This window comes from Pempheris klunzingeri, chromosome 15 (assembly GCF_042242105.1).
Source record: "Pempheris klunzingeri isolate RE-2024b chromosome 15, fPemKlu1.hap1, whole genome shotgun sequence".
Lineage (NCBI taxonomy): Eukaryota > Metazoa > Chordata > Actinopteri > Acropomatiformes > Pempheridae > Pempheris > Pempheris klunzingeri.
The window spans coordinates 1,380,275-1,390,193 of NC_092026.1; the positions used below are offsets into that span (position 1 = coordinate 1,380,275).

Below are 9,919 nucleotides of genomic sequence, written 5' to 3' on the forward strand. Positions count from 1 at the left end.
ACCCCCGAGGCAAATCCTGTGTGTGGATTACATTGATTTCAATGGTGACGTCGATGACACCCAACTATATGTCCCGATGGAGCCCTGTACCACGGATGTACCCTGGTATGTCCTGCCTTGTTGACTGTAAGAACTGGATATATAAACATGTCCTGCAGTTGAATTACTTCAGTTCACAAGTTATTAAAACGACCCCCTGTGACTCTTCAGCACGAGCAGCATTACACTCATGTACACCAGGTATGCACATGCCAGGGTGAACCGGAAGCACATTCTCTACTCTGCATTTGGTTGCTGTTTGCAGAAAATACTACGGAGGAGCAATGGTGTAAAGTAGGACCAGAGATTTGTTTGTTTAGACTGAGGACAAGGTGGGACTGTCCCGGAGTGAAGGCAGTCAAGGGAAGAACACGTCATGACTCTTCAGACCCAAACTGGAGGCAAACGTTTGTGTCTGCCTCATCGCTTTCAGAGGTCTCCATTTCATCCGCTCAGACTAAAACACAGTCCCAGAGTTTTCAAACTAAATCAAGGTCAGCAGCATTTTCAAATCTCTTTGTTTTAGGAGCTCCAAAGTGCAGAAGTACAGTCACCTTTAGGTGTAAACTGAGCAAACGTTTAAAACAGAAATGTTTAGTGTTCACGGAGCCTGAGAGAAAAAAGGTCATCCACATTTTAATCTGTTACAGACTGAACTATTGTAGCGTACTTTATGAGCAAAGCTTTCAGGTGAAGGTGAAAATAACAGCTTTGAGTGTGATCTGAGTGGATTCGCTGTGAAAGAACTAACAATAATCAATCAATACATCAAATGTAAAGAGACAATCAAACAAAGGCTCTCAGCTGCACACCTGACGCTCATCCAGTATGGACCGGCTCAGCTCTCCGCTCGTTGCTGGTTTGTCGGTGGTCTCTCAGACACTACGGCTGAACCCCGCTAGTTCTCTGGTGTCCCTGTGTTACTTACCTTTGCTCTCCTGTGCTCCAGGTCTTCTGTCCTCACCAGCCACAGACACCACACTCTGGGTCTGAATCACCTGCTTGCTCCACTCACCATCAGGACTCCCAGATCTCCAGCCTCCACCCGCTCCTCCGCCTCTCGCCGCCTGTTTTCCACCACGTGGAATCTCCTGGTCGGCCATGTTTACACGCCTGCAATAAAACCCTGTTTAAAAGTCTCCTTCAGCTTCCACAGTCCACGTGTGTGTCCAGCCTTTCTACTGAACTTAACAGAGCTGCATTTCTGCTGGGACTCGTCCAGGCCTCCAGATCTGAGCCAGGCCTACGCAGGCTGTCCTCAGGCATGAACTTCTATAATCCACATGATGGAGAGCGGTGGAAACGTGCAGTATTTTATGCTGGTTTGGTGTGGCTGAGAGTGGGATGAGCTTTCCTCCGGACGGGGACGCTGTCCACAGTTTGAAGCACGTGGGAATAACGGACGGGGCCAGAGAGACGTTAAAGGTCTCCATGAGCACTGGTGCCAGAGAGGAAGGCCTGGTGTAACAGTGATGCTAGAAAGACAAAGAAGGCACCAACAGTAGGAGCAGAAGCAGCTGCAGCTTTAGTGGAGTCTGAAACAGTGTGTTGTTGCAGACACTAGAGGGAAGCAGTGTGAAGGTTTTATTCTTCACAGCAGCAGCAGCAGCAGCAGCAGCACAGAACAGATAGAAGTACTGACATATAAACTGTAGTATGAGGAGAGAATTACAGATTTACACAGAGGACTGTAGTGTCAGAACATCTGGGAACAACATCAGCATCATTTCATATGTATGATATCAAATGTTCTATAATATCATCAGATATTATAGAATACAGAGAGTCAGGACGTGTTTCTGTCCTGAAAACAGCTGAACATGGAGATACAGGTACAGCTTATCTTTTATAGCAGCTCCTATATAGGATTCAATAAAGTGAAGACATATTTCACAATACACAATAAAACTGATGAAGAAGAACTGAATATATATGAATAAATATTCAGTCATTTCCAAATTAGCAGCAGTTTGTCTTTATTTCATAACATTAGAATCATAATTTAACGTTTTCTATGAATTAATATGTGAATATTTTAATTAAAAACAACTGCAGACAATAACAAATATAGATGATAATGAAACTGAACTAGAATAACCACAGAATACTTTTTACAACAGTTTGATTTGATGTGGAACTGCACTTTAAATTATACCCAGACAGTCCACAGCAGAGAAAAGATTGAAATATTATTTAGAAAAATAATGTACATAATTATTTAGACACAAAATCTGTGATATAAATATTGTTGGAATGATTTTATTCTACGGCCTAAATCCTCCTGTTGTCAGAATCAAATGTATGAGATCAGTAATCAGTGTTGAAAGAACATTTAAAGTTTCAGTGCGTTTGTGTGAGTTACTGTTTAAAACCAACTGGAAGCAGAAGTGGGATTATTAGTGTTTTCTTGGTTTCACTGCAGTTTACAGCATGAAGAAAATCTATTTGAACACAAACATGAGACAGAAACAAAGATCAGATCCGTCTGCAGGGAACAGACTGAAGACTGAAGCGCTGGGAGGAAAGAAGACGTTTAAAAGACAGAAAAGACCAAAAGGAAAATGAAACGACATCCAGGCAGCTTTTGTCCCCACCAAGGTTGAAAACATTTCACTCTGGACAAAAGCCTAGTTTTGTCTTTTCATCCCAGCTGCTGAACAACAGATAACAGAGTGTGTTAGTGAATTCACCACCAACCTGACTGTGTTTGTGGGAACAGGAAGGTTTTTTTGTGTTTCTCAGAGTTTTTATCTGCTGTCAGACTGAAATCAAGAAGAAGAAACTTCTGACTGACTGAGTTCAGAGAAACACACAAGTCTGAGAAGGAAGAATCATTTAGAAGAAACATTAACAACACTGAGAATAAAGCAGAGATAAATAGTGTCAGTAAGAAATGAATCTAAAACCTCAGACTCAGCAGAAAACCACAGCACAGCTTCAGCTGAGCGTCACTCAGCAGCAGCGTCCTTATCTGTCCGCCGCAGGGGCTGATGGGAGGTCTGAGGACCTGTTAGAAACCACGCGGCCCTCGTCTGATCTGGCAGCTCGTCCTCGTTTGGCCTCGGCTGCATCGGAGCGCCACTTCTCCCCAGGTTCCCCAGAGGAAACACCGCCGCACAAGATGCTTTTCCTCCCGGCTGCTGCTCTGTGCTGGCTGTGTTCAGGTGAGTGTTTCCGGCCAATCAGGAGCCAGCAAACTCAGGCCTTAGCAGACACTGTCACACTGACCTCCATCTACCTGTCTGTGTCTCTACAGCGCTGGTTGCCATGGCAGCAGAGCTGATTCAGGATGATTTAACATTGACCAGGAGAGTCGGAGAAGAGGTCTCCTTCAGCTGTGGAGGAACTGACCAGTGTGACTACCAGTTGGTGTACTGGTACCAGAAGACAGACACAGGAACATTCACACTGATTCTGGATATTAATAAGAATAATGGTGAAGTTTATTCAGGTTACAATCATCCTCAGAAAAATGATTTCTCAGCTGTGAAGAAACAGAAGGGCTGGGAGCTGCAGATCCAGAGAGTTAACGTCTCTCATTCAGCCTCCTACTACTGCAGCTGTGTGAAGGTTGTTCCCACAGTGAGAAATGATCCCTGCAGCCTGAACAAAAACCAGCAGATGAACAGCCGTCAGACTGTTTGTGACAGGAAGAGAGCAGTGAACCAGCCCAGCTTCACATATTTCACCTCCATCCTTCTAGCTGCAGGTTATCAGGACCACATTTCCATAAATGTCCTGTGGATGTTTCTGGTCCCCAGAGGATGAACCCCAACGTTTAGGCCATAAGGCTGCTGAACTCAAGCTCATCACTGTCACTGTACTCACAGCACACTGGTGCTCTTTACCTTCATCCCTCTTTGATCTGAAGGTCCCCTGTTTACATCTCTGTCTCTATGTGCTCTCTACATGTTTGTGTATATATCCTATATATAACTGTACATCACTAAACTGCAGTCCAGCTGCCCCTGGGGCATCCAGAGCCGTTCTCAGGACAGAGGAGATCTACAATCCTTCCAGCAGGTTCTGGATCATCCTCCCAGTTGGATGTACCTGGAAGACCTCCAGGAGGAGGCGTCTGGGAGGCGTCCTGACCAGATACCCAAACCTCCTCAACGGACTCCTCTTGACCCAAAGGAGCAGCGGCTCTACTCCGAGCTCCCTCCGGATGTCTTCATCTCAGATTCCTTCCTCTCTCCTTATTTTACTTGCATGATAAAAAGTCACAGTCAACACAGTCAGTTAATGAAGTCGATCCTCTGGGGACCAAGAACGTGTGTAAAAACTTTGATGTCCATCCATCCATCCATCCATCCTTTGGTCCAGGTCCGATCCATGTGGACTAAAGCAGGACTGACAGACATCAGCACCCACAGAGCAGCACTGCTGGTGTGTCTAAAGAGACAAAGAAAGAAGAGACAGTGGTGTTGATGTGAACATTAGAGAAACATCATGGAGCTGAAATATGACTCTGCTTCATCATTTGGACTCGTTCAGCTCAGCTGACACATTCAGCAGCAGCAGGTTTTTGTTTCAGGCTGTTTCACTGTGGGAGGATACGGCTACTTGATCTTTGGCTCTGGAACTAAACTGTATGTAACAGGTAAGAATAAACCTTCATTTTCCTTCAGTTGTTCTATTGAAGGAGTTCAAATGTGTTTTAATCAGTTTCTGCTGCTTCGGGCTTCACATGTTAGTTGTTTGATAATTAGTAGAGAAATCTTGCAGCCGTGCAGCTGTTGTTACATCAAACGGTTCATAATTCCTGAAAATACCTTTAAATCTCACTGCACAACTGGAGTCATTCTTTATGTCTGCAGGAGATCAAACTCATTTATACATTAAGAGTCTGATATCGGCGTAGTTACAAATATACAGTATTTGATCCTCTCAGTAATTCAGCTCCATCTCTGTTTGTTGAAAACAAGAGAATAGACGTCATTATGCCTCATTAACCATGTCACTAACTGCATTTTTACAATAATCAATGAATATTTTTAATGCTGAGCTCATATAATGTGCTGTGTTTGTGATATAATATAGGACGACACATAACGGCACACACGCATATATATTAGTATCCTAATACAATTATAATATCTATAAATATAAATATTATGTGACGCTGAAATATGATGAATTCTATACTGCTGTAATTTAAACAAGACAATATTATATTATATTATATTATATTATATTATATTATATTATATTATATCATATTATTTACATTTTAATCTAGTCTCAGGGATTGATCTCTCTTATATGTCAACACATCCAAACATGTCATTGTAATTGTGTATAACAGTTAAAAATGTTACAGAAAAGTTATTAGAATAATGTATTGTATGAATATTGATAAGTTTTTTTAGAAATGAGAGTAAATATATGTTTCTAAAAATACAATGAGGATCATCAACTGCAAAATGATGTTCAGTTGAAGATGTAATTTGTTCTAATATGTAAATGATCCCCAACATGGAAAAAGTATTTTCCGCTGTAGGATAAATTGAATCATTATATTGTGTCACATTATACTCAGTATTATCACTTTTATATGAGTGTGTCCTCCGTAAATCAGGACATATCATGTTCATTTTGCTCTATTGAAAAGTTTAAAAAAGTGTCATTTAAAAAGAGAAATGATTGATGCACCACTTTGTTCTTGTCCTGATTGGGGTAAAGTCTATGGTGGTAAATATATAATATGTTATACATGTTGAAGTGATTGACATGACAAATGTATTGAACCTGTCCTTTATTCTAATATTACATTACCATAATATAGGGAAATGATTGTCCATTGTTTAAGGGGAAAATCATAATGACCTTATATCACATTATTAGGAACAATAATTCATTTGCAGTTGTAGTGAATGAAGTTTGTAGATTCAAACAAATCCTGATTTCCTTCTGTCCCCATAGAACATATGAAGACAGTGCATGACAGGTGTGTCACCATGAAGGTGAATCCAGTGTATGCAGTGAACTTTGTGCTGTATTGATGAGTAGTTTAGTGAGCAGAGTCCAGGTAGTTTCCAGGATCACACTGAATGCAGTGCTGTGCTGTGAGCTGCTGTTGACCGTGTGAATGTGTGTCTGTGCTGCTTGTTGCTGCTGTCAAACTTCAGGTGAGCAGGTGGTGAAGCCCGTGGTGAGCCTGTACCCAGTAACATCCAGAGCCCAGCAGGAGGGGAAGAGCTCCCTGCTGTGTGTGGCCTCAGGCATGTTTCCTCCTCTGGTCCAGTTCTCCTGGAAAAGACAAAAGGTGAACGGTCGTCCAGAGAAGATGGGAAATGCTGAGGGAGAGCAGCTGAAGCTCAGAGAGTCTGGATGCACACGTAGCATCATAGAGATTGATCAGGAGACACTGTCCACATTTAAATACCACTGCTCTGTGAAGCACGAGGGGGGCACAGTGGAGAGAATAAGAGAAGGTAATGAAGGCTTGGTGACTGTGTTCAGCACTGATTCAGCTTCATGTGGAGACGATGTTCAAGAGAGCAGAGCAGCAGAGGACTGACATTTCTGTTTTATTCTTCTTCTGTTTCAGAAGTTTCTGGTCCTCCAACATCACCTCCACCATCACCTCCACCATCACCTCCAGCATCAGCCTCTTTCCAGCTCCAGTGCAGGGTGAAGCTGCTCTTGCTGCTGTCCACAGTGCTGATAGTGAAGAGTCTGGTGTACTGCTGTGGACTCTGTCTGCTGATGATCTGCAGAAACAAGAGACCGTCCACCAACTGCACAAATGCTGACTGAGTGTTTTCTGCTCATCTTTTCTCACCATAAAATCTCATATATACACATATACACACTATACAGTTATATATACTTATATAAATAAACAAATACATATATATGTATGTACAGTTACACAGAGGAAAATTCTGTAAATACTGTAAATACACTTTCATATATGTAATTACAATTTTAAGTTTTCAGAAAATGAAGCTAAATCATTAGCTGTCTGGTAGATGTTTCATCGTTTATAGTATTTGTGCTTTCCTTCTGCTTCTTTTAAATATATTATGGAGAGTGTTGAAGGGTTTTCAAATTCTCTCAGTGTAACAATCTCATTAAACTAAAATATCAAAGTGTCTCTGTTTAATAAACATCTGTGTTTTTATGATTTTCGGTTTGGTTTCATAACAAATAATCAGGAATAATTTCATTGGCTGTGTGTGTTGAGACTGAGAAGTAACTTGACTCAGTGCCAAGAACAAATGTGCAGGAAGATCTAAATATGAGCACACAGCTAAACAAGGACAACAAATCCACACAAAGATAAGCTAACACAAACATATAGCTGTTATATACAAGTCAGTAGGTGAGGGTGTGTCACCAGGTCCAGAACTGACCCCTTTTATAACTGTGTCAGTTTGGATGTTCGACTCTACGCTGATGACGCTGTTGTTTACACGTATGAACGACCAGCAGAGCGAGCTGCTGTGAAGCTACAACTGCTAAAACATGATGACATGGAGGATTCATCAGTCAGGTTTAGGGTTGAATGTTGGCAAAATGATGGGTGTGTTTATTGTTTCTGATCCAATAATACGCCATGAAACTTTTACTTTTACTTTTATTTCAGCTGGTCAGTTCTGACTTGAGTTGTTTCTCTCACTGATTAATACCACAGATCAAAGCTGAGACAGTGAGTACTGAGCGCTGAAGTCAAACTGATGTTCCTGGAATGATCCTTTAACCAGAGTCCACGGTTGTAACTGTCGCCGTGTTACTAATGTGAAAAAGCGCAGCTGACGGTGAGGAGGCTGCAGAGCAGAAACCCACACAGCCCGTCTGCTGCAGGAAACCAAGTGTTGATTCTCTGTCAACAGTTTTTTATGAGTCCTAATAACCACTGAGAGCAGATTCATATCTGCAGCTCTTCACACCCATGAACTCTTCTTCCTCTCTGCAGCTTTTTCTCAGAGGTGAACTTTACAGTTTAGACTTGGTGCTGACGAGAGCCAACAAGTCCTCACACAAACACCCCTAAAGGGTTCTTTGTCGGTGCCCTCCTGAACAAACTAATGAGTGTTTTCTGATCTGATGCCTCAGTGGTTCATGTCTGGTTCACATTTGTCTTTTTAACTATCTAATTGGAGGACAGTGGTCATCAAAATCAGGATTTTTAGTTTGTTCTTGTTCACATATACAGTTGTGCTCATAAGTTTACATACCCTGGCAGAATTTATGATTTTTTGGCCATTTTTCAGAGAATATGAATGATAACACAAAATCCTTTCTTTCACTCATAGTTAGTCGTTGGGTGAAGCCATTTATTGTCAAACAACTGTGTTTACTCTTTTTAAATCATAATGACAACAGAAACTACACAAATGACCCTGATCAAGAATTTACATACCCTGGAGATTTTGGCCTGATAACATGCACACAAGTTGACACAAACGGGTTTGATTGGCTACTAAAGGTAACCATCCTCACCTGTGATCTATTTGCTTGTAATCAGTGTGTGTGTATAAAAGGTCAGTGAGTTTCTGGGCTCCTGACAGACCCTTGCATCTTTAATCCAGTGCTGCACTGACGTTTCTGGTTTCTGAGTCATGGGGAAAGCAAAAGAATTGTCAAAGGATCTGCGGGAAAAGGTAATTGAACTGTATAAAACAGGAAAGGGATATAAAAAGATATCCAAGGAATTAAGAATGCCAATCAGCAGTGTTCAAACTCTAATTAAGAAGTGGAAAGTGAAGGATTCTGTTGAAACCAAACCACGGTCAGGTAGACCAACAAAAATTTCAGCCACAACTGCCAGGAAAATTGTTCGGGATGCAAAGAAAAACCCACAAATAACTTCAGCTGAAATACAGGACTCTCTGAAAAAAGGTGGTGTGGCTGTTTCAAGATGCACAATAAGGAGCCACTTGAAGAAAAATGGGCTTCATGGTCGATTCGCCAGAAGAAAGCCATTACTACGCAAATGCCACAAAGCATCCCGCTTACAATACGCCAAACAGCACAGAGACAAGCCTCAAAACTTCTGAAACAAAGTCATTTGGAGTGATGAGACCAAAATTGAACTTTTTGGCCACAACCATAAACGTTACATTTGGAGAGGAGTCAACAAGGCCTATGATGAAAGGTCCACCATTCCTACTGTGAAACACGGAGGTGGATCGCTGATGTTTTGGGGATGTGTGAGCTACAACGGCACAGCAAACTTGGTCAAAATTGATGTTACAAGATGAATGCAGCATGTTAACAGAGAATACTGGAGGGAAATTTGCACTCATCTGCCCGGAAGCTGCGCATGGGACGTACTTGGACGTTCCAACATGACAACGATCCAAAACACAAGGCCAAGTCGACGTGTCATTGGCTACAGCAGAATAAAGTGAAGGTTCTGGAGTGGCCATCTCAGTCTCCTGACCTCAATATCATTGAGCCACTCTGGGGAGATCTCAAACGTGCAGTTCATGCAAGACAGCCCAAGAATTTACAGGAACTGGAGGCTTTTTGCCAAGAAAAATGGGCAGCTTTACTATCTGAGAAAATAAAGAGCCTCATCCACAACTACCACAAAAGACTTCAAGCTGTCATTGATGTTAAAGGGGGCAATACACGACATTAAGAACTGGGGTATGTAAACTTTTGATCAGGGTCATTTGGGTAGTTTCTGTTGTCATTATGATTTAAAAAGAGTAAACACAGTTGTTTGACAATAAATGGCTTCACCCAACCACTAACCATGAGTGAAAGAAAAGTTTTTGTGTTATCATTCATATTCTCTGAAAAATGGCCAAGAAATCATAAATTCTGCCAGGGTATGTAAACTGATGAGCACAACTGTAATATACAATAATATACGTTATACAATATAATAAGTTAGTTAGCAGAAAATATCTGTATAAATGAC

General features: G+C 41.6%; 1 protein-coding gene across 1 annotated transcript; it reads left to right on the top strand.

Annotated features, from left to right (window-relative positions):
- The first annotated feature begins 3,160 nt into the window (after positions 1 to 3,160).
- LOC139214682 (immunoglobulin lambda-1 light chain-like) lies at positions 3,161 to 6,846 on the top strand. Its single transcript, XM_070845590.1, has 5 exons — positions 3,161 to 3,189; positions 3,282 to 3,610; positions 4,598 to 4,642; positions 6,171 to 6,476; positions 6,593 to 6,846. The coding sequence occupies exons 1-5, from the start codon at positions 3,161 to 3,163 to the stop codon at positions 6,799 to 6,801; spliced, it is 918 nt and encodes a 305-aa protein (XP_070701691.1). The 3' UTR covers positions 6,802 to 6,846.
- Positions 6,847 to 9,919: the final 3,073 nt, after the last annotated feature.

What these genes read in the sequence shown, in the direction of transcription:
- LOC139214682 (XM_070845590.1), top strand. Translation starts at nt 3,161, where the DNA reads ATGCTTTTCCTCCCGGCTGCTGCTCTGTG. An exon ending in CTCCCGGCTGCTGCTCTGTG is followed by an intron (nt 3,190 to 3,281) that starts CTGGCTGTGTTC and finishes CCATCTACCTGT; the next exon opens with CTGTGTCTCTACAGCGCTGG. An exon ending in CTACTGCAGCTGTGTGAAGG is followed by an intron (nt 3,611 to 4,597) that starts TTGTTCCCACAG and finishes CTGTGGGAGGAT; the next exon opens with ACGGCTACTTGATCTTTGGC.